At 34.4% G+C, this 25,536-nt stretch overlaps 3 protein-coding genes across 3 annotated transcripts in view; 1 reads left to right on the forward strand and 2 right to left on the reverse strand.

Moving 5' to 3' along the window:
• LOC124632295 overlaps positions 1 to 18,314 on the reverse strand; it is a 33,470-nt gene extending 15,156 nt beyond the window's left edge. The window contains exons 1-7 of the mRNA XM_047167080.1: positions 17,895 to 18,314; positions 16,130 to 16,362; positions 15,250 to 15,438; positions 11,535 to 11,798; positions 10,937 to 11,112; positions 6,181 to 6,363; positions 42 to 180 (exon numbers count right to left, since the gene is read on the reverse strand). Of these exons, the coding sequence (XP_047023036.1) occupies positions 42 to 180; positions 6,181 to 6,363; positions 10,937 to 11,112; positions 11,535 to 11,798; positions 15,250 to 15,438; positions 16,130 to 16,362; positions 17,895 to 18,054 (1,344 nt within the window). The 5' untranslated portion in view covers positions 18,055 to 18,314. The remainder of the gene's footprint in view (positions 1 to 41; positions 181 to 6,180; positions 6,364 to 10,936; positions 11,113 to 11,534; positions 11,799 to 15,249; positions 15,439 to 16,129; positions 16,363 to 17,894) is intronic.
• Positions 18,315 to 18,427: 113 nt separating this feature from the next.
• Positions 18,428 to 20,110, forward strand: LOC124632290 (nitric oxide synthase-interacting protein homolog). Its single transcript, XM_047167074.1, has 2 exons — positions 18,428 to 19,362; positions 19,523 to 20,110. Exons 1-2 carry the CDS (start codon positions 18,677 to 18,679, stop codon positions 19,707 to 19,709), a joined length of 873 nt encoding a protein of 290 aa, XP_047023030.1. The 5' UTR covers positions 18,428 to 18,676; the 3' UTR covers positions 19,710 to 20,110.
• Positions 19,864 to 25,249, reverse strand: LOC124632278. The gene is made up of 8 exons (XM_047167051.1): positions 25,038 to 25,249; positions 24,535 to 24,959; positions 24,257 to 24,325; positions 23,768 to 23,893; positions 23,342 to 23,519; positions 22,285 to 22,404; positions 21,947 to 22,200; positions 19,864 to 21,873 (listed from the first exon to the last, which is right to left on the reverse strand). Exons 1-8 carry the CDS (start codon positions 25,119 to 25,121, stop codon positions 20,199 to 20,201), a joined length of 2,931 nt encoding a protein of 976 aa, XP_047023007.1. The 5' UTR covers positions 25,122 to 25,249; the 3' UTR covers positions 19,864 to 20,198.
• Between the last annotated feature and the right edge of the window lie 287 nt (positions 25,250 to 25,536).

A 25,536-nucleotide genomic window follows, 5' to 3' on the forward strand; every position in this document is an offset into this window, starting at 1 on the left:
TTCTATTTAGGTATGTTTGACCAAAAAAATCTAATTATTACCTTATTTTCGCCATCGAGGTAGTAATAAGCGAGCAGTGCTTCATTATGTGACGTCACGTTCAGAATGTGCTCGAACGTGTCCACATCATCGTGTGTCGTTCGCATGTCTCCGTATGTGATGCGGAACTCGCTTGCACGCCTGGCAACAAAAAGAAAACACGCGTTTTAGTAATTTAGAAGACCTTTGTTTGCTGCTTAAGTGGATAAGTGATGAAAAAAAACCAAATGAATAAGAGAAATTGGATTATAAATACAGCGTAAGGGTCTTTGTTCTACTATCCTTAAATGAATATTCATCAGCATCATGCATGGCATTTTTCTTCAAGTTACCAAAGGTTACTAGGACTTCATACATTTACTTTCAGTACGTATATTACATTAATTAATACGAGTAGGTTAATAAAATGCATCAAAATTCTTGATAGGGATAAAACGATCAACTGATATTATATCTATGTATAAATCTTTCTGCGCAATATCGACAGCGACGAACAGTTTCAAAAGCCTAACTAAAGGAAATTGCACTGCGATTTTTTCAGGATGATTGCAATTATAACTTTCGAAACCCATCGAGGTCAGTTACCAACCGCGAAATCTTTCAGTGTGGCATGATATCAATATATTGTTTTTCATTTTATCGAAAGAGGTTGATATATTTTTTTAATTGTTGATCTACACCGACTCCAGAGTGGTTATCTTGGGAAATTTTACTGGGTAATTTGTTTTGTTTTTAATCCTAATAAGCGGACAACATAAATGTGTGAATAATATTATGATATTATAGTTTGGGATAAAACAAGCAATAACAAAGTAATGTATCTACAGGGAATTCTTTGCGGGTTTTGATAAGTTTTTCCAGAAGATTTCTATAAATAGAAAGCACAAGTGCAACTTATGTCATGGAACTATAAAATGGTTATCATTAGAATGTTTTCTTATTGTCAGCACGGTTCATCGATAACTAAAGATAACGTTGAAAGTTAATCCAGCAGATTAAACTGAAACACGTCATTAGATTGACCTTCGAGGCCCTAAATGACGTTTTGAAGACGTAAGTAATTACATAAAGAAATGGTTGAACGAATTTTATGTTATAGCCATCTGATAAAACATTTGTTTAAATAAATGTATTGACGAGAATTTAATTCCGCGTTTCATGAACAAAGATACCTACTTTAACTTACAATTGCAGAATAAATTATGAAATGATTGAATAAATGTTCTGCTATTCCGGACTTGTCCGAAATGTTGGTCATCCTATTAACGCTTTTTCTTGAGTTTTGGAAAATTTTAAACACAGCTCAAGATAAATTGTATGGCAAGAAGCGCATTTTTTGTGGACTTGCGTCGGTAGGTACATGTATGAACTGATTATATACAGTTACAAATCGTTTTTTAAAGAAAGATCAAAGTATAATTGACTGAAAAACAGTACAAAGTACAACAGTTATTGTACTTTTGTTCTCAGATATAGATAATAAGCGAAATTATCTGAATAAAATGCTCGTTTTTATAGCAATTACGGTATACTGGTTTAAAGAAATAATTAAGAAAATAAAAAATGAATATTTGCCAAAAGTACAGTTTTCTTAAAACCGTAACCTAAGTTGAAACATAGGAGTGTACATAAATGTACATATTAAAAAAAAACTTGATATTTGTAGACAATAAAAGAAAAGTTTTTTACTGAAAAGAAGAAGCTAACCTAAGTAGATTATTTTTATTTACCGTACATGCAAAAAACATGAAAATGGGAAAAACAACACGTCACGTTTTTTATCCATTTATTTGCTTAATGCAATAGGCTTATTTCCTTTAATCTACTCTAATCAGTTCGCAGATCGCCCCCCAAGGCTGCGTATTATGTTATCAGATCTAATTTGGATTAGTGACACACATTCCAAAAACATAGTCAAATTAATGCAAACTGCGCAAAAACTTATCTAACTTGATAAAAAAATATGCGCAAAACTAGATAGCAGATTATTGCATAATTTCTAAATTGGTCATTTAATTTTTAACCTACCATCACATCTCCCGAGCTTTTTCCCAACTATGTTGGGATCGGCTTCCAGTCTAACCGGATCCGGCTGAGTACCAGTGCTTTACAAGGAGCGACTGCCTATCTGACCACCTCAACCAAGATAACCGGGCAACACCATACCTGAAGGGCTACCTACATATTTTTTATTATTAATTAGTTAATTAATAAATAGTCTGATAAGTTTTAAGATATAACCCATTAACTAATAATGGCAAGACATATCGATATCCAAACATCACTAGACAAATTGAACCGTGGGAAATGAAACCCGCAACTCTACCCACAATCAATTATTTCACATTTTACACAAATATGCAAACAACAATTTTGTGTTACCAACTTATCAGTAGTAGGTACAGTAATGTCCTATGGTACAGTAGACTGCACATCAGTGGTAACTGTCATGCACCTTAACTCAATAATAATAAGTACGATTTTCCTATAAAACTGTTACCACTGACCTGAAGTTGACTGTACATCTGCAAAGTCGAGAAATGGGCCAGTCGGATAACAGTCTTTGTCATTTTATCGACATTGTCAATCAAACAGCTGTGTTCCCTTTGTTAGTAATAATGTTTGATGAATTATTGGCTCGTTAATAATGGTAACATTAGCGTGAACTCGGAGAATTCGCTTTGAACTTTATAGGGGAGGTATTATTATGATTTATCGTTTGGTTATAAATTAATTTTAGAATTTAGATAAAACAATAGTTTAGTATTTTAGAGTATCATAGCGTTGGTATATTGACAGACCATTGTAGTTATAGTAGACCTAAATAACTATTCTACTTAGCCAGTTTTTGAAAATAATTTAGCTGTTCCTCTTTTTCTGCTGGCTCTACATACAAACACTAAGATATAAGATATTCCAACTTAACATGTGCTTGAAAGCTTTCACCCCAGTTCTAAATATACGCCAAGATAGTGTCCGTAAATAACTAAAGGTTATATCAGTACAAGGCGTTAAACTACATAGACCTCATAAGAATTGCTGCGTAGATACCCCACTCAGAATATCAGATAGGCCCATTGCTCCAAAATAGGTGCAACAATCAGTACTTATTCTAATTAGTTTTATATTTAGAGGGCAGACAACAAAGACCCAACATTTAGGGTGACTAATTAATTTATCTTTAGGTAAAGTACCTTCTCAAGTTAGTAAGCGCCATTTCTGAGGGCACTGCAGTGCCCCAGCCAAGACTCGAGCAAAGCGGGCACGGCCGTACCATCTTTTCTCGAAGCGTTTCGCGGCTATTTCAGCCCCCTGTATCTTCCATGTGAACAAAGCTAGGAGTTTAGGTTTTCGATGACCAAGAGTAAGTATTAGAACAAGCTCAGTCTCAAAATTACAAGACATTTGAATAAATAGTTTACGAGTTATGAGCGATCAAAGTTACACCATTTTGTCACTGACTCACTCACTGACCGATCATCAAAAGTCTAAGGTACTTCTAGCAAACTTAGAACCTTCAAATTTGGCACCAAGATAGGTTATTAGCTACATATAAAGGGAAAATTATAAAAACCTTAAAACTTAATAAAAAAATAGGAAACAAATTTATATTTGCGGTTTTTCAAGAACGTTGTGTATGAATTTTGACTGCATTGATAACTTTGTTATTTATTTATGTACAAAATGTTACTATTTGTTTTATTGTTACGTAGTGTGGTATATTGTTATTATGTATTAAATATACAACATATGAATAAAAAAGCTAGGTTTAAATGAAATGAATAATGATAAAATCTTTCATATTAATGCAGTGCGATAAACACTGCATGCTCGCTCGATAGATGGCGTTGTCCTGGTCTAAATCGCGCTATGGTTTCGTTACATAGCTTAGTATAAGTAGTACTTAAAAAAAAATCAAATAATTTCATGTGATAGCGTCATCTACCTCTGAAATAAATCTCTTTTATTCTAAAAGATATTCGATTAAAAAATTCGACAATTTCGAAATTTTTTGGTTAAAAAAAATATTGTTTACGTGCTACTTTAGGTGTACATATTTAGTTTGTTATATATTTAGTTAGTTGCATTGCATGTAAGTTAATTTAATTTTTTATATACTTAGAGAAGAAAGAGACCTACAAAAAATAAGTTAGATCCCACCAAAAACATTAAATGTAAAAAAAAGCCAATCCTCTACGCAATTCCTCCACCGTAAAAAGTTTTGAGATCGCATAGAAGCCAAGTCCTGTTTTACTTTATTTGTAATAATAAATCAATATTTTGTGACTATATCAATAGTTTTGTTCACATTACAATAATACTGTCTTGGCCATGAGCACAAGTTAAAAGTCGCTCCTTGTAATAATGTGTAAATACCATTGAATTGATAAATTCTATATGGACATGATTTTACGATTGGACTGATTATGGACTGATTGGAATTTGAGATCACCATGGACTAAACATGCGCCATAGTACATGTGCAGTTCATTGATGTTGGATGATACTGACTGTCGGTCATTTAGTAACAATTGAATAAACTAAAAGTATTTAATTCTGTGATATTAAACTTCATGTTCGACTTTCACCTCTCCAAGATATGCTGTATTATATTTGTAGTTTATTGTGCTCATGGCCAAGTCAATATTATTGTAAAGTGAACGAAACTATTGATATAGTCACAAAATATTGATTTATTATTACAAATAAAGTAAAACAGGACTTGGCTTCTATGCGATCTCAAAACTTTTTACGGTGGAGGAATTGCGTAGAGGATTGGCTTTTTTTACATTTAATGTTTTTGGTGGGATTTAATTCTTAAGTTAGCCATCCTCATACCCTGATCCACAGATTAGATAACGTTCAAGTTCATTATCAAAAAAATCATGCCATTTTATCAAATGCACTCGATATATTAACTCCAAAAATGTAGACAGATTTGCATCATTAATTGCAATATGAAATCCGGCTTTATAGATACCAAAATGTTTACTATAATTAGAGTATTACACGTGTCCATTACGTATAATGGAGGATAAGACGCTGAACTTATCATCTCCGCAATTAAACATAATTAGCATTCGTCACCTGGACCATATACGACTGAATCATTGCTGAAAATTATAAACAAATATTATGGAACAAAAACATAGATAATGCAGCTGTTTGGCAAGAACAACAAACTCGGATGATATAAATATTTACGTGCAACCTTCTACGCAGTATGTACTAAATGGATCTATTATCTCATGTTACTTTAGTGAACTCATTGCGATATAAATACAGATGTGGTCTTATGTGTCAATACTTTATCTACTTAAAATCGTAATAGTTCGAGTATTTTTCGTTGCAATAGCATGATATTTTCAAAAAGTTGGCTGAAAAACAGCACTTTTCAAACGTCAAAATTACATGAGAAGGCCCCAAGCTTTTCAAGAATTCCTATGTGTTTTGCTGGGAAGAAGAAATGGCGCAGAAATATTACTTTAATTTCACAAGTTGTCCATTATTAATTGTAAGTTTCTTGAAGTATTTTAGTCCATAATGTATGTATTTCGGTCGTTTAATCAAAATTCATGCCATATAGTAGTCAACAAAAGGAATGATGGCACGGACAATAAACCCTGTCTGATTGTCGTAAATACCTGACACAAAGTCAAGTTTAACTAGCTATCGAAGGTCGCAGAGATTAGATTAAAGTTATAAAACTAATACCGTTATGGCATTTGTTTTATTAGCTACCACAAATCTACACGGACAACCTGATAGGAAAACATACTTTTATCATTTTATGACAAATGATTCATGACCACTTAGAATCCTCACAAGCTGCCTGAATAATTAATTATAAACAAAAAGTATCTAAAGTCAAAAGAAGAAGACTATGATGCAATTACCAGGAGCACATGATATCACTCATCATTATTCAAAAGTAGATGTTTGACTTTCTAACAACAAAATAAGCCATACATTAGCTTCCGCAAGCGGCTTCAACCGAACCGTCTCGTGCGAACTATTCTGCGCCCGGATAAAAGCGTTTTTCGTTGGAAAGTCGGTTTAATCGGTCCTGAGTTTTCAGTATTACCTCCATAATAGTACCTTTAGTTGATAGATATAAAATTGATGGAATTATTAACTCACCTCCTATCCAACTGCCTGCCATCAGTAGCATCCATCTTGTTATCCATGGTCAGTTTGTAGTATATCCTGGCGGCTGCTTCTGAACGATCGTGAGCGGTATACATGAACCCGTGTAACTGTTGTAGCATGTTGAGGCTTAGCTTCCAAAGGGACTTGCTCATTTTCGGGGTACATGTTACGAATCTGGGGGAAAGACAGTTTTGAAGAGTTAATAAACGAATTAATGGGCAAACAGGGATAAAAAGGAGCGTCGTTTAGAGCGATGTCAATTGCTGAACATAGGCCACATTCCCCACGATTCGGCATTTTGCTCGATCTTCAGCAACCCGCATCCACTGTTTTCCGGTGACCTTGGCCAGATCACTAGATAAAAAAGAGCATGTTTGTCTACCTCTAATTTGGACAAATGAAAAAATGTGGGTCCTAAAGACGAAAACTTATCATAATTTCCATTGACAAAAAGGCAGAAACTCCCCAACGTAGCTATTCCCTCATAATTATGTACATTGGCTTTATGCCCGGTCCAAACTCTAACTAAGCTATCAACTTTTTGCTACCCACATATTCATGAACAAAACTGCATCAAGTAGGTAATTCAGTAAGCATTGGACCGGATCTAAATTCCCACACGTTGTTCATACATATGTCAATTTCATTTTATCTATGCCATCCGATTAAAGGATTCGATTATAAACAGCAGCGCAAAAACGTGACGTATTTATCAATGTAGGTAATAATTTGCACAAGTTTATGTGTTCCTTACTAATTACGGGTTTACATAACAACATATGTTCGGGGTTTTGACTTTACAATATAAACAGAGGTCGTATATTCGTATCATTGAAAGCAGACAATGAATCGATTATCCATTTGGTGATTTAAATCCCGTATCGCGACTCTGATTAGGTAAAACATATTCTAGAATCTTCCAAATATGTCATTTGGAAGAGAATATTCCAAATGGATAATGACAAGGGTGTTAAGAATAATGAAATAATGAACAGCCATTGATATGTAAGTTAAAACACATAATTGTATATAAAACAGGATGTTATTGTAGGTCAATAGAAGAATCTAGTAGGAATTAGCTTTTACACAACAACAGGAAATAATCACCATTGCGGACGAACAAAGCATTTTATCAGTTCATAGTAATTTTCAGTATAATAAGCTGATAAGCTTGGTCCGAGGACATAATGTACGTTTTCTTTTATTGCTGATTAGAATAAAAAGGCCTTATGTTATCTAATGCCGGACAAATATAACAAATGGGAGAACTTTATCGGTAAAGTTCAAGAATGAAAATTAAGGAAACCAAATTATAAAGCTAAGATCTTTTCGGAATTGTTCAAAAGCATTAATTTAATGTCAGATAATACTGAATACAGAAATACTCATAAATCAAAAATCAGGGATCACTAGCGTCAAATAGCCAAACTCCAGGCTAGCAAAAAAAAAATACCAAATCAAATTAGTCATCATTCAACTAATTGAAAAGCGTAATAAAGTAAAAAAGAAGTTACATCCTCGTACATAGAAGACAATACTATCTCTCAATGTTTATAATTCACAACGTTTCTTATCTAAGCCAAAGAAAGCTAAGCAAATACTTAGCTTACAGAAATAGCGTTATCACAACACAATGGTGGCAACATTGCATGGTCCGATTAGTTATCATTTAGTCTTAATGCAATCTTAAACTGGGCGTGACATAATGTGTTAGGAGATTATGAGATGATTTTATGATATAACAATCCTTCGAGAGGTCAGAAGAAAGAGCTAGATAGCTGACGAAAATATTACAACAGCGAATGAAAGTTCAAGAAAAATTACAATCAGATAACAGAACATTAAGTTATCTTTCTAGCTCAAACAGCCATACCAGCTTCCAGAAACATCATTATAAGGTAGATCAGATCACGAAAATTAGATTTTGAGGGTCGCAAGAGGAATGTAATTTTATACTTGAAATAATATCTGATGATGACACTTTAAAGAAAAAATCCTAATATTGTGTACCAAAACAAGCTGATGACTACGACAAATATGTTTATGTTTAAGAAGAAAATGCTCGAACCCCGGAACAATAAGACAGTTCAATAATGAATGCCTTTGACGTAATAACGAAAACATTGAAGCATACCAACCCGAGTTTAATACTCTCCAAACAATAACAATTTACAAAGTAAGCATATTATTTACATAACACATACTTACATATATTAATGTTTTGTCAACGACGTCGGAATACGTGCTTACATAATTGATACAATACATTTGTTATGATAAAGTTATGCCTATACCTATTAATATCAAAAACCAGAAGCGTAACAGAAAGAAATAAGGCCTTTTGGCATTGACCTAATAAGAATAAAATCGCAAGATAGGGAAAAACTACTGAAGATAATACTAATGTTATTGTTGTAACTTAAAACAGTAGAACTGTTTGTGTAAAAAATATGCTTTGCGTCAGAGATGGGTTAAAGTTAATGTCAAGTTGATTGTTATGACGCTAGTGAGATGCAATGGTCTTATCTCGAAAAGCCTCCTAAAGAGGAAATAAACGTTGACCATGATGATGATGATGTCGATTCGGATCTAACAGAGCAAAATTATGTATAGGAGCGACAATCTCATAAGACAAGAGAATTGCTGTAAGGGAAGACACTTAATAAATCATCCACGTATCTATGGGGTAAATTATAGAAATACAGGGCTGCGGGTTGTTCGAAAGGGATACCGCGGCCCTGGTACATAAAAGGATGGTTTTTGACGTCGTTAAAAAAAATATATATATAGAAATAGAAGAATGCACATGTAACGGAAACTCAGAATTGTGGGACTTCTACGAATCTCATTCATTCATTCATTCATATTCATGAAAATCAGCAATTAAACAAAACCTATATGGGACAACACATACAAATAAAGCTAGCATTTAAACCAGTCCCAACAAGACTCATCCAATTTACTAGCTACATCAGACCCTTCACCACACAACGGACAACGGACAACAAAGTACTAAAGACAGACACAACCCTTCCACCTTCTACAAAAACTTATAAAGACTGACCTAGTCATATAGTTGTTGTGACGGATACACCTCTTTCTACGCACGAGCACATTCCCAGCCACTTTGTACTGAACCGCATGCGTCTCTACCTTATCGCCCACATAGCTAAAAAGCGTTTGATGCGTTAGTGAACAAGCTGAGAAATGATTGATAGTGCATAGCAGATTTTGATCATAGGTTCGTAGATGAAAATTGTTAGTCAATGTGTGGATTTCAAACAACTATTTGAAATTTTCTCCACAACCAAAATCTGCGCTATTGACATAAAGTACCTATGTAACATTTACAGTGTCTTCTGTATTATTTACAGTATCTTCTGGATTTTGTACATTGAAGACAGTAGTCAGCTTACTTTTTTACACTGTCTTTAATGTATCGTTCATGTAATGAAACTCTATTTGAAGCCCAGATACTAATCTAGCTACATCATTTCCTAATATAGTTACGTTCACGATTACAAGAGCTTTATGAATTAAGTATCAGTTGAGTTTAATTATATCAGAATTATCTAATTTCATATATAACATATTATGTCCCTGACACGGATGTGTTAACAGTGACATATTAAAATAGTATAATATGCAAAACTGTTATTGTATGAAAACTTTGGCCAGAACGATCTAATATTATTTTTCTCAGTTACATAGCGTGACTCACAATTCAAACTTTTTTCTTGTAGAAATAATTTTAATATAACGCGAGTGATTAAAATGAATTTAATTATATGACATGGTCTGTTGCAATTGTGGTAGGTAATCTACGCAATTGCGCATGAATTTACTAAACATTTTTATCAAACTAATACAAATTATTGCGCCATTGACCCACGCAAACAACAATTTGACTACATTCGGAAATACATAAATACACATAACTACTGTTTACTTCATGTTTAATTACACCACTTCATACAGTTAGATAATAATTTAAATAATAATTTAAGCGCCATTTGCGTGCTGCATTCTTTTCAAAATTACACAGAAATTTTCTGTTATGGACCAATACCTTAAGTTACGTAGGAAGAAGCTATAAAACTTGCTCAAGTACCTTATAACGTTCTTAAAAGGGCAGTCAACTAAAGCGTGGATGTCGCGAACGGAAAGCAACTCTCTCTTTTACCAGACGGGATGATTAATGTTATAAATCATTACGCGCGAGATTATGATTACCATAAAATATCGCTTGATAGGGGAAAGTATAATACAACATGTTTCTCGCCGTCATCATATCTCCGTAACTTATAAGCTAGGTACTGCACACAAAAATATGAATCGAAGAACGTTTTGCACTCAACGACCGAAATTAAAAAATCTTCTCACCAAAAAAGTTTACTTCTAAACAGACTACAATAACATCCGTATTACAGAACTGATCTCTTTCCGGTCGTGTCGGATTGCCGTCCCATCGGGCTATGAGAGTGAAGGAATAGGGAGTGCACCTGTGTCTGCGCAAATGCTTGTGCACTATAATATGTCCTGCGCAGTTGGCTAATCTCCTTACATGAGAACAGCCGCCGTAGCCGATAATCGGCTAGGAGGACATCATCATCATCATTACAGAACAAGGTCATGGCCAAAGAACTGAAGTTATTTTATTCTTCTAAATTCATTTTCTGTAGTTTTAAAACAGGATCAAGGTAGGAAAGAGGTCCTAAACATAAAGGAGCATAAAGATTATACTTACTTGGTAAATGAAGCATACATGATGTCGATAGGCACTCTGTAGGGTAGCGTGAGGAGTGTAAGATACCTCATCGCTCGTTGCCTCATCACCCAGTTGACAATGCCGCTGTTCGCCGAGTCTATTGCGTTCTGGAATATCGTCATCACGGTGTCCGGTAGGTCGTCTACTAACGCGTCCTAAAAATGAGCGTAATTTTAATTTATAGCCAGAATTTCAAGACTTGATAATATCAATTTATATTTCTAATTATGAAAAATATCAAAAAATCGAATAGGTAGTCTTAAGACAGTTTAATTGATCTATCCGCTCTAAAAATCCTGCAAGCAATCCTAGAGGAAATTTTTGATCGTGTGCTTGTGGAGTATTGTGCTTATTACTTAAATCGTGTCCTGTAAAGTCATTTTTGTTAAAAATATCCTTAAAACCACTTTTGGCGCCACTTCCACGAATGAAGTCATCAATATGAAAACTTTGATAAATGGATTATCCAACTTGATAACACAAACTTATCTCAATATCTATCTGATAGACGAGTGCAATAAAAGGATACCTAATCCTGTTTTATTTTGCCTACTGCTTGCCTACTCGTTTTCCTTACCTGTCTGTGAGTCTTGCATTCTTCACAATCTGGATCATATTCATACGTGGTATCATCTAACACATCTTGCAATTGGAAGGTCGACTGAACTGCGAGACACCTTGTACAAGATATCATGTTGTTTCTATGCAAGAATCGGAGAGCGTCGTCAAAGCCTTGTTTGCACATATTGCTTAGAACCTCTGGTTTTGGCGGGAAGAGGATGCGCGCGAATCTGTTCATGTTCTGTTTTGATAATTCTATGCTTGTGTTTGCCAGATTTACCTGTTGAAAGTAAATTTGATTTGAGACCGTGAAGGGCGTTTTCTCTGCGAAAATAGCCACTAGTGCGAATTACCCCTTGTATTTCCGAAAAGAGATTTTTGGAGTCCTTGTCTATCTTTGTTTTATAAAGCAGAGTAGATATAGATACTCTCTGTTTATATAGAGTTACAGTTTAGGAAATGAATACGGGTTTTTTTAACATTTCATATTGATACCACACATTCACACCGCAGGCTTGAAATTGTTGCATTTGCGTTAGTCAAGTGGCTAGTGATAACCCACGTATAGGAATTTCTACTGTCTAACGTTACTAACCAACTGGACCTAAATTAATTAAGGTTTCTGTAAATATAATCTATTGACATGTTCCATTATTTGTTAACTTCGTTTATCCATAATAATTAATTTATTTAAAAGATATACTTTTAATTGTGAATGACCTTAAAGTAAATAGTATTGAATATATATATTTTGTCGACAACTATTGTCTCATTGTTACCGCCCGTTCAACTCACGTACCAAATACATTGGTCAATTGCTTAAAAGCATGCATAATTTACACTCTACGATCTTATTTCCAGTAACATACTGGAAAAATCTAAAACTGTCATCAAAAACATGTTTGTTGGTGAAATTCCGGAGCAAGGACAAATCGCACCTGATTATTGGTCCTTGATAGGTCAAATATAATTACACTAATGTTATGTGCTCAAGGGCATCGATATAAAAAAAAACAATACGCCGCACAGTATACGATTTGACTAATCTAGGGAGACAATAGGTATTTAAATGAAATGTTTAAAACTACATTTTTTTTAATCTTGTTACGCTGTCGAATACATCTTTTAGCTGATAACACAAGGCAAATAATCTCTTGTCACGCAAAACTGGTTTTAACAATGGGCGAAGTTACTTGACCCTATTCAGGTAGTCGCTCGACCGCTCAGTGTGACCGTTAACGCTAACGTGTATACATGTTCTTTGGTGTATTGAGTGCTTGTAAGTGTTTTTTTGTGATGGAGTCATCAAATAGAGGTAATTATCCATATATTAAAGTCCTTAAATAAAACCAAATTGTATGCTTTCGAACTGTAACACTCACTGAAAAAACACATCAATAAAAATGTATTTCTATTTTAAATTAATTTTTGTTTGGAGATCTACCATGTAGTCAAATGTAGTCAAGCTGTAAGTGTAGTCTTAAAAAAATCTCTGTGTTATATACTTTGAAGCTATAATAATTGTATTTTGCGATTTTTTGCGATTATATTTTTTTTTCGTTTTTTCTTTATAGATGCCAGAATGCAGCGAAAATCAATATTTGATTTTTGGCGTTCTATTCCGCCCAAAGGTCGATTAAATAAAGTAATCGACTTTGTGAAAGTGAGCTTTGGTAATTTGGTTGTTACCGAACACCAAGACGAACAGTTAAAAGCATTTTTGAAAAAAGAATGCGAAAAAATACGTGTGAAATGGGATCGCAAGCAAAGACGATTAGACTTGTTTTTAAAAGACTATGAACAGTGGCTCAGCGAAGATTTAACTTTCGCCATGCTTGTGGTATCAGAAAATGTTTCAATACCAAGTACTAGTGGTGGCAGGCCGCAGAAAAGTTTTGTGGAAAGTTCAAAAAAAACGAAGAAGAGGAAAGTTCAGCACTTATTAAATGACTACAGTAAAGATGAATTGATTTTCGCCGCGCAATTAAGTGTTAGAGCTAGTGGCAAACGTGATGCTGCTACATTGATTGAAGAATTATCTACAGCCTCGCCAAAACGAGCCACCACATATAAGAAAGCTCGAAGAATTATTAATACTGGAAAAGAACAAAGGCCTTATACTCCTGACGAAGCTTTGGCGTTGTTCATATCAAATAATTTCACTGTCCAGACATACAAAAATGTTCAACAAGAAGCCAAAGAAAGGGGATTCAATATATACCCTTGCTATGATCACGTGGCACAGGTTAAAAAGCAGTGCTATCCTCCAGTTGAAAATATAACAGTAACCGATATATCGGCTGAAGTAAGACTGGATTCTCTTTTGAACCATACTGCATTGAGAATATGTAAAAATATTCTTGGAGAAATATTAGATACAAGTGTGTTAAATTACACTTTGATATACAAATGGGGATGCGATGGGTCTTCGGGTCATAGCTTATACAAGCAACCATTTGAAGATACCGGTAGCACAGACGAATATATGTTTATCATGTCTTTAGTTCCAATAAGACTTGTAAACAATGCACAGAAGGTCATATGGGAAAATCCTCGGCCATCCTCACCAAGATTCTGCAGAGTTATCAAATTCATATATAAGAAAGAGTGCGAAGCATTGATCAAAGAAGAATGCCAAGGTATGGAAAATCAAATACGGGCGTTAATGCCAACTCTATTGGAAATCAGAGGCGTAACCATCTCAATCACGCACAAGATGATTCTTTCAATGATTGATGGTAAAGTTTGTAACGTTTTAGCTGAAAATAAATCGACTCAAAGATGTTTTATCTGCAAGGCAACATCAAAGGAAATGAATTCGGCATCAATGGTTAGAGAGCCTGATGAGAATATGTACCAATTTGGAATCTCTAGTTTACATGCGTACATTCGTACAATGGAATGTCTCTTAAATATTAGTTATCGCATGAACATTTGTGAGTGGCAAATCAGAGGAGACAAAAATAAAGAGACATTCAAAAAAACTAAAGAAGAAATAAAGGCAAAGTTTAAAGAAATTGGTCTAATAATCGACAAAGTTAAACCAGGATTCGGTACAAGCAATGACGGAAATACCGCACGAGCATTTTTTTATAATTATGCCACAACAGCGCGGATTACTGGTCTCAATGAAAACCTCATTCATCGTTTTGGGACAATTCTTGCAGCCATAGCTTCAGGCTATGAAATCGACACAGAAAAATTTAATGACTACTGTGTGGCGACCAGGGAGATGTATTTAAGTTTATACCCATGGTATAATATGCCGGCAACAGTGCATAAAATTTTGGTACATGGAGCAAATATAATAAAAAATTCGGTGATACCGATAGGACAAATGTCCGAAGAGGCTTCCGAGGCCAAAAATAAAGAAATTAGAAAAGCCAGATTGGGGCATACATTGAAAACATCAAGACACAGAAGTAATTATGATTTAATTAAACATTTGTTAACATCTTCAGATCCCTATATAACATTATTAAGAAAACTTCATCAAAAAAAAATATCTAAGCGTGATATAGATATAAGAATCTTATTAAAAGATTAAAAAAAATGTTATACGTTCAGTTTTGCCTTTTATTTACTACAACATTCACAACAAATGTAATAATAATATAATAGTTAGGTTCCCGAGTTTTGTCCCCCTAGATTAGTCAAATCGTATACTGTGCGCCGTTACATCATCGAATGACCGCTATTCTATTTATACAGACTCATAAATAAATACTTACATGGAACAACTGTGAGCTCAAATCCCTGGGACAAATGTCGCTTTCGCCACAAAATGGACTAACAGTGATGGTGTTCTCATCTAATACAGGTAGGTTGTCGCTGAAGCCACCGTCCATGTACCTTATGCCATGGAACCTTGGGGGCAGCAACCCGGAGAATACTGGCACGAAACATGACGCTAGCAGCGCCTAGAACAAAATTGGGTAGGTAGTTCAAAAATGGAACGTTAAGGATGGGAGTAATGAAGGAAGGAGAATAAGGATGAAGCTGAAAATTGCAATCCCGTTTGGCGAAGTTTACGAGTAGGTATTATAAGAAGAGGGGAACTCATGCAAAGGATTTTTTAAGTTCTTGGGATTTTTTTGGGTAATTTTGAAAAAAGCGAGTCAATCTGAATGGATTATATCATTGCGCTCCAAAATAAAATACCTACTCGTCGAAAGACGGAAAGCAAGTTACAGTATACTCCGAAGTTATTTAAGTGGTTGCGAAAATTATGCAAGTCGTGTATCCAAGAGTATCTTGACACACATTGAGCTAAACGCAGATTACCATAGTATGTAGAAATTGCGCGTCATATAATAATGCTATTATAATAACGAGCGGTTGTTCCCAATTTGATGTGATGACATCACAGCTCAGATACTGCAGGATGCGAAAACAAATCTAACGTAACGCGCGAATTAGTTTGACGGAAATATATCTATGGGACTGGAGAGCTATTTAAATGTATCTAATCTTGAGTAATCAATAAAGGTACATATTGCTAGATAACAAGCAGTTCTAACAAGGAGTGGACAAACGATTTTCTGTAGACAAAAATAAAAGGACACAGGGGAGAAAATCAATCTGTCCGCCGAAACAAGTAACGTTGCTCACCTGTAATAAATCCTCCCTCGTGGGGAACTCAGAGACAATAACGTTCTTCCCGTCGTAGACTCTCGTCAGAGAGATGTGGAGCTTGCCACTGACGATCTTGTGAACATCATGGGGCAGATACTTCTGCATGCCCTCGAGGAGGACATTTTGTATGTTGAAGGACGGGCTGAAGGGCCCGAGGGAGCCTGCCCTCGCCTCGCTTACTACCCTCAAGACATCTGTTGTGATTTCACCTAGCAAAAAGATTATCTTATCAGCAACATGAATTATTTAAGAGGTTTTGTGATTCTATTGACCTAAAAAACTAAGTAACTGATATTGTTATTACATTTTATAAAGGGATCTGACGAAATTATCAGTTAATGTCAATAATGTATGAATATAGGGCATCAGCTGTTGAGATTATTGTTTGAGAATAATAAGAGCATTTAAGATGTGTGTAATTTGCATGCAAGACTAAATTGGCGCTTGAAATGTGTGTCTTCTAACCACTGGATATATATGTATATGCTTGAATGAATAAAGCAAAAAAAGAAATAAATTAGTACTATCAGAAAATAAGGCATTAACATTTTGACACCGATTTTTGTTTTTGAGAAATTAAGATCTTTATTCGTAGCTATCATTTCCACTACATATTTTATGTAGATATGTTTGCATTTATTTCATTGACGTAAGTAATTAAAAAAAAAAAAAAAACAGAAAATGGGAAATAATTATTTTTGCTAAGTTAAAAAAAATGTTTGGCTTAACATTGACTAACAAAATTATATAATACTCTGGCACAATTCCAGTGGGAAAATGTTGTTTTAACTTTTATGTAAAGAATATCTGACTTCCTGGAACTATTTTTAATATTACACTGACGGAATTATAGTGTATTGAAAACCAATTCCATACAATGAAGAGTTCCCAATATGCCATAGTTGCATTACTCATTAAATGATAGCAAAAATATTTCATACTAATTGCCCAACAGTAAACATTAATACTGCTTTATAAAATCTAACATTCCCAACCCAACTATGTCATGCAACAAGGCATATATTTGTAAACATTAATTCAATTTAAAAAAATAGAGCATTGAATAATGAACTTAATTCCGAAAGCTTACAGTTCAATTTCCTTCTTCAGGAAAATAATAACATATACAAATGAATTATACAAGTTTTTCGAAAATGAACTCAGTTGACATTTGAATAAAGTTCGTACTTCCGTGCAGGAGTTTATTGTCTATTGTCCAGTAGCATTAGGTGCATAATAATAAACAAGTTCTGATTACAAGCTAACATTGTGGCCTTGTCAAATCATCTTCATTTACAATAATATTATAGGTATTATGGTGACTAATCATTGCAGTTTAGTTAGTTTTGGTCACTAGCATGAATAGAATATTTGTTTAAATTTGGAAATTATTTTTTGTGACTTTTGTTTAATTTATTAACAATATAATTTATTTTGAGATATGTTATTTATTTGGAAAGCTTAATTTTCATGTCCATATTGATTTTATAATTAATTGGAAGGATAAGAAATTTATTTAATACCACATCTTTCTTTATTGAAAAAACATTACAAAATATTTGTTTAATTTACAGTTGGAACTTTATATTAATTATTCGTTTATTTTATTTTTCTCTTTTAAATCATTCATTTTCATTTAAAAAAAAATGCTTTTAATTTTTTATTCATTAAAAATAATGGGTCGTCTCAGCGGAATTAGGTATTTTAAAAAGCAATCCTATGAATATAATGACATAATTACCTATGGGCAGGTCACACAGCAGGCAGCAAGCTGATAGTGCGCCAAAAGAGGCGCCAGATATTTTGCCTAACAACAAATGGGGCGCATACTTTTTAAAACACACTGCAACACCAACATGGTAAATACCAAGGAAACCACAACCAGCGAACGATAAGTTCATTATTCACTAAATATAATCGCCACGAAACTAAAAACACAACTATTTTACAACACACCAAACGATGTATCCTATAACTTAACACGAATTAGGTCGACACACTCACAAGCTTTATCACTGCAAGTGAATTATAATTAAATCTAAAAGATTAAATTACTGTAATCACTGATAAGTGTAATCGTACGATTCTTGAGATATCGAACTGCCCTCAAAAAGACACCTATCACGAAAGAGAAACTCGTGAAACTACGGAAATAAAATGTAAACAAGATAGTGACGTTTACTGCGGTGACGTTTGTTTTTATCTGTTTTATTTTCCTTTTTACGCAGTTTCGTTAGTTTGAAGACTTTGTATTAGTTAGGGATCGTAGAATTACAAAATGCAAAATCCAAAGTACTAACTAAAACATTGTTATAAAAATATGTTTTACTCATGTACTTGTTTCCTTCTCAGGCAGATATGTTTTGTGATTTTTTTGCAAAAAAATACTTCAGTTTTGTTTGACGGAATGTGTTTGGACAAAATGACAACTGATTGACAAAATGATTGTCAATGTTTTGCATGGTGTTTCAAAGAGTTTATTTTGTTGATAATTTTCATTGAAATATACATAGTGAATAAGCTATGACTCGTCACGCAAGAAATTGTACAGCTGGTGCTGTGTACACCTACCATGAGAAGAAGAAAGACGCTGCAGCCTCTGGATACGGCACTCAAAGTGAAAGACTTGGGAAGGATTCTGTAAAGAACTTCGATTGTTGTAGTCTCACATTACAGCCTTGTAGGAACCCAGTGATCACAAAAGAAGGCTACTTGTTCGATAAAGAAGCTATACTCGAATATATCATCACCAAAAAAAACGAATACACGCGTCAGTTGAAAAAATATGAGAAACAGTTGAAGAAAGAGGAGTCTGAAAAAGCAGAGTTAGCAGCAGCTGAGAAGGAAGCTAACCTCATCAAATTTATGAATAGAGAGAAGAATATCTCTAGCAACAAGCAGCAGGGTGATGGGCCTTCTACATCATCTTCAGTATCGAATCTTGCCAATGGTAAAGCAAAAGAATTGCCAAGCTTTTGGGTGCCTTCTCAGCTGCCTGATGCAAAAATTTCAAAAATGGAAAAACCCGATCCTACTGTCTGCTGCCCAATCAGTGGCAAACCCTTGAAAATGAAGGATTTAATAGAAGTAAAATGGACATTAGTCAATGATCCGGATGATAAGAAGTCCTTGATAGCTAAAGAGAACAGATACATGTGTCCAGTGACACATGATATATTGAGCAATGCTGTACCTTGCGCTGTAATCAGGTCACATAAGTTTAATTATTCCAAATAATCTTTAATATTCATCATTATGTATTGATTAATGTTGTGCCAATATTGTTGCATTTTTAGTCACTCAGCCAGTCTATTATTTTTTATCATACACTTCCACTGTTGATTTAATCAAATACCCCATCTCTTACAGGACAACTGGCCATGTAGTCACCATGGAATGTGTTGAAAAGATCATCAAAAAAGACTGGATGCATCCCCTCACTGGTGACAAGTTGAAGGAGAAAGATATCATTATGGTGCAAAGAGGTGGAACAGGGTATGCTTCCACCAACCAGAACTTAGAAGGGAAAAATGAGAGACCGGTCCTTCAAGCTTAGGTTAATATGTGGGTAATAGATCATAAGTTTAGTTATAATGTTCAGTTAAATTCTATGAATGAAAGCTGTGTTGTGTACCCATTCTTCAAGATAATCTGGGGATCACTCTGGAATTATTTTATAAAAGGTTAACACGCTTGGAACTAAAAATACATTTTTCTTTCATAATCAATTTATTTATACAAAAAAAAAGCTAATTGTACCAGTATGACTTCATTTTTTATGTGAAAAGTTTACAGTTTCAAGTGAAGTACAAATGTATAGATTTATTTAATAGTTGGTTTGCGAGAACAAGTTTGATGATGTAACACCAAATTACTGATATCCATTTAGCATAATTGCATTTTCATCTAATCTCATGTTAATGTATAAATAAGATAAATAAAAGAATATGACTGTAAGTACAAATCTATTATTTTTCTAAAAATATACTTAAAATATTTTTTCTAATAAGTCCTTAATACTAATATTGTTCTTATAACTAATATACTATGAATGATTGAATGTGAACAGGTCCAATTGGAAGTCCACACCATTATTTCTAATCTCAGTCTCTGGGTATAAGTCATTGCCTAATGTATCTAAGAAGTTTAATACTGATTCACCTTGACTTGATAGAAGGCGATTGTCAGATGAGTCCAATGACGGCATATCATCGCAAGGGTTAACATTTTTATGTGAATCTAATGATTTATCCTCACTGTCTCTGACATGCAACAATGCTGGCTCAATCAGACCACTAGACTTTGAAAAACCATCCTCTGATTTCTCACTTGTACTTATAATCCAATCTTTAAGAACAGGGTCTATCACATCTGTATCTTTACATGATAAATCAACATCGTCTTTAAAGAGATCATGTAAACTATCTGTGTTTGATATATTCACATCACAACTGTCATTGGAAGTTGGTATGGTCAAGCGTAAATTCTCATCTGAACTTGGTAATGTCAAATGTAAACCATTAGAACTAGGCATTGGTACATGTAAACCATTTTCGCTATTTGGCATACTGACATGTAAACTGGTATGAGCATCAGGCAAACTCATATGTAAACCGTTAGAATTTGAAGTTGTAACGTGTACTCTGTTGCTAGCCATATCATCGTGCAAATCGTTCATTGAATTAGCTTTTGTACCATGTAAATCGTTATTCGAATTTAACATGTTGACATGAAGTCTTGTATCAGGATTAGGCATCGAAACAACTAGACGATTATTTGATTTTGTGAGAGATTTATGTAACAGTAAGCCATTAGTTGAGCATGGTATAGTAACATGCTGTCCACTATCTGTATGTGTTAAGGTATCTAGTAAACTGCTCGCCATTGTAACATGTAAATCATTGTTCGAATTCGGAATAACAGATCGATTATCTGTCTCCTGAAGATGTAAATTGCTTTCAGAGTTTTGCAAAGAAACATTGAGATCTCTATCAGGGCTTGCCAAAGTAACGCTTTTGTTACCCTTGTTAACCATCTCCAAAGAACGAATAACTTGTGAATCATAATTGGCCATTTTGCTGGGATTGATCTGAAATTTGCGAAAAACTGTGGATGTTGGTTTTATTGGCGATGACCGTATATCGAAGTGCGCACTGTGGAATTGTACGTAGTTTGTTTTCGGTTTATTCAGTTCGCCAATGATTATATTATCAGTTTGCGGCTCAGTTACAGGTTGACAGTTTATATCGCCGTCTTGTGTGTCTTCCAGTAATTTTGCAACATCATTTTCAACAATCATATTGGCTGTGTTCGCGTTATTTTCGGGAATAACACTTACAACACTTGGTACCTGTATAACATTGTTCTCGGCTTCTTTAGGAAATATAAAGTCTTCTGTTCCCAGTTCAATGAGGGTGTCTCCCTCAGATTTCAGTCTCATTTTTTTTGCACTTTGTTCATGTGTTTTTTGTTTGAGCTTCCAAATCCTTTTGCTAACAGTTGGCCATTTAGCAACAGAATTGATTCTGGCACAGTTTTCTGTTTCATTATCAATGATTTGTGAATCTGCATGTTTCAGTAAATATTGGATGGGCTTACTTTGATCTTTGTTAAATGCATTGATTTTTGGGGGATTGTGGATACAGAACCCATCTTTGTCTTTGACACAGTTTAAAGCTTCCACATCAATGTTGTATTTTCCGGGATTCATGCCAAATAATCTGGAAATTAAAGTAAAATGTTAGGAATCCGCGAAAAGATACCTCTAGGGAAAGATAGGGAAGACTTATTTACCTGCCAATGTCTTCATTAATGGTACATGGTTTCCCATCTGTCCCATCTACCTTCTTCAGTAAACAAGGTAGCAATGATTTCAGTTTTACAATTAATTGCTCCAACTGCTGAATGAAAATATTGGTTTTGTCGCCTTCTGACCCGCTCTTGATAATCGCCAGTAGACAGTGGAATAAATTGGAATGAATTTTTGCAGGTATGTGAGTTGGATGATTTTCATAATGTTTTTGGAGACGGTATAAACTGCCGAAATCCTGAAAAAAGTTGTTATGATTAATATTAAAATAAAATATAACTGCTAATTATTTATACCAAAGGATATTAAATAGTATTCTTACAGCGGAACACTGGAAACAAGAGACAATAGTTCCACTTTTCTTCTTAGTTTTTTGTGGTGATCCTTCAGGTAATATCTGTTTGGGTAATTTAACTTTCCGACCACTCCTTGTGACCTTTGCCTGAAATTAATGACATTTATATTTGTATGATTGTTGTTTTTACTTTTATTGAGTAACTCATCAAAATCGTCATCATCATCATCATCTCAGCCATAGGACATCCACTGCTGATAATCCCCCTTAGATCTCCACAGATACCTGTTGGAGGCGACCTGCATCCAGCGTCTTCCGGCGACCTTTATAAGATCGCCATCAAAATAGCAGACTATAATTACAGAAAACTAAGTCTTATTTAAATGTGTTTAGAATGCTTTTATGTAAATCTAAAGGCCCCAATACGCAATGGCCTGTGATGGCCACAATCACTTGGTGTTCACACATTGGCGCATGGCTCATCTCATTGCTGCCTGGCAAACCACTTGCGATGGACGTCGAAGTAATTAAGGCTGCGGCTATTTATTTATATACTACACTGTTACTGTTGTTACTGTTACAGCCTTTTTATCGTCCCACTGCTGGGCACAGGCCTCCTCTCTCACGGAGAAGGATTTAGCGTTAATCACCACGCTTGCTCACTGCGGGTTGGTGATTTTAGTCCAGGTTTCCTGAAGATGTTTTCCTTCACCTTTTTATCAGTCACTGGTGTCCAAGATATACTCAGAAAGTACATACAAACTTAGAAGTTGCATTGGTACTTGCCTGACCTGGAATCAAACCCACACCCTCTTACTCGAGAGGTTGGTTCTTTACCCACTAGGCCACCACAACTACACTACTATATTTATATTGTACTAAACTACGTACACGTTGGTGATGGCGTGTGGTGGCCACACATGGGCCAATGAGTACTGGTGGCTTTACAGTTAACATTAAAAAAAACCTACCTATTGTGAAAGTTTTTCTCTCAGAGCAATTTGCTTTAAAATAGAGTTGTTATTAAGTATTCGGCTATATGAGTAATTCTGATCATCATGTAAGATATAAATGTATTATTTACCTCAGCGGGTGGTTCAACCTCTTCTTCAATAATTTCTTTTTTAAGAGGAACTTCTTTATGGATCACTGGCTTCACGATTTTTTCTTCTATTTTCTTAGGGATTTTAGTGTGATTCTTCTTATCTTTTAATATGATTTTCTTTTTAGCAACAACTGTTAAATCTTTTGGCGATACAACCCTGAAATATAAATTGCATCATGAAATAATGGTTCTTCAAATCAAATACCCAGACGTTTGTTGTTGCTGCAGAGTTTGTTGCGTCACTTTTTCTTCCCAGCTCTCATAACACATAGGAGCTGGGCATTTTGGGGGCAGTCATAGTGTATTTTTGTTTTACTTTCAAAAAGTGTTGTTTATTTTTTGTGTTTTTAGTATTTGAAATACAATATTAAATAGTAGGATTTTAAGTTCAGAAAGAGAACTTACTTGTAAATATATTTAGTGTTGGTTACAGGATCATAAGTAGGTTCTGGTACTGATTTATCAGGATCATTGAACATTTTCAATGCCTGGTTCACCATCTTTATCTGTTCATCGCTCAAGTGGTTTAAGCTGAAATATTCAATGACAGGGCATTAATACAGTACCTATCTTATCTTATACAGTTGTAAGATGGGATGACACAGCAGTTTCATGTAAATGGTCAATTATGTTTTTGTTGGTATAGTTTATGTAGGATGTTAGTAAATGTATTAAAATTGTGAGTAAACCATACATTACAAAACTCCTCCGACCTTTTATGGTAGAAGCAAAGTGAAGATATAAGTATATTTAATATAGTCAGTTATACATACTCATACTCACCTGTTTCGACACATACTACAAAAGACATGCCACACCGCAATGAATTCTGCAGTTCACATTTAATGTGTGAGAGATGATAAAAAATGAACAATAACTATTATATTTATTTACCTATGATAAGTTTCTCCTAATTTTATTAATTGCACTGATGTGTGTTTGGATTGTGTGGGGCTGGGTGTACTGAAAAATAAAACATAGCATACATTAATTAAATAGGTATGACTTTACTTGGAAAGGATGTTTTTCTCATCCTGCAGATAACACTGAACACATATTTTAGTGCTAGCCAAAATATTAAAAAATATGTAGGGTAGATCACATATTCTTCTAATGTAAAGTACAATAAGGTAGTTATAAATAAACAAATATTTTATTAACAATTCACTTACTTATCTTTTGGTTTAATCTTTGGCAAAACTTTCTCAGGCCGATGTCTATTGATGATCGGGACCTCTTTGAGTTTTACTATCTTTCTATCAATATCTATTTTTGGTACTGTGTTCACTGGATGATGGTTTACTGGTACTGGGTTGCTTGGGGTAGTGGTAGTGGTGATGGTAGGTTTCAAAACAATGTTATCTACTACATATTTATTTACATTATTTTCAGTTTTCGGCAACAAAAAACTAGCCAGTTTTAAATTGTTCCTGATCAATACGCTCTCTTTCTTTTTGATCGCATTGGGCCTTACGCCGGTCTCTGTGTTTATTATTCCATTCTCGATATTTCCACTGTTTTCGTAGAATGTTTTCAGGTTATTACTAACAGGTTTGGGTGGTTCTACATTACTTGAAGTTAGGACATAAGTATTCCCCTGTGAACATAAACATATATATTATTTAGCATTCAACCATATAACTGTAAATTTAATAACAATGATAAAAGTTATTACCTGAGTGGCGCCAGGATCTTGTATCAAGTAAATCGGGGCGTATTGACAATTGTTTACGATAATTCCTTCTACAGAGGTATTCATATTTTAAGGTAAAACACTTATATAAAAGGAAACATTACATTTAACATATATTTTGTTTTAATTTCTATACAATCCCGTAAATAATAAAATACCACCGCGACGTTGACAATGTTGAAATGTTGACATAAATCTTATTTGGGGGATGTCACATCTAAAAATGCGGTTTGAGACCTTCTTTAATTCAAACTAGTCTATGGCCTTACCGATGTTGGAAACTTATAAGGTGCCACCTAGACGTTTGTTATTTACCCATACGCCTCCATCCCTAAGCACTTCCGTGAAAGGGTTTTCACGATCAAGTTTGGTTTCATTAGTTATTACAGAGCTCCCAAAAGAGCAAACAAAAAAACTGGGTCGCTATCGCCAAACACGGTGAAGAGGACTGTATACGTTATTCACCCATTGTAAAACCTAC

This window comes from Helicoverpa zea, chromosome 8, assembly GCF_022581195.2.
Source record: "Helicoverpa zea isolate HzStark_Cry1AcR chromosome 8, ilHelZeax1.1, whole genome shotgun sequence".
NCBI classification, from domain to species: domain Eukaryota; kingdom Metazoa; phylum Arthropoda; class Insecta; order Lepidoptera; family Noctuidae; genus Helicoverpa; species Helicoverpa zea.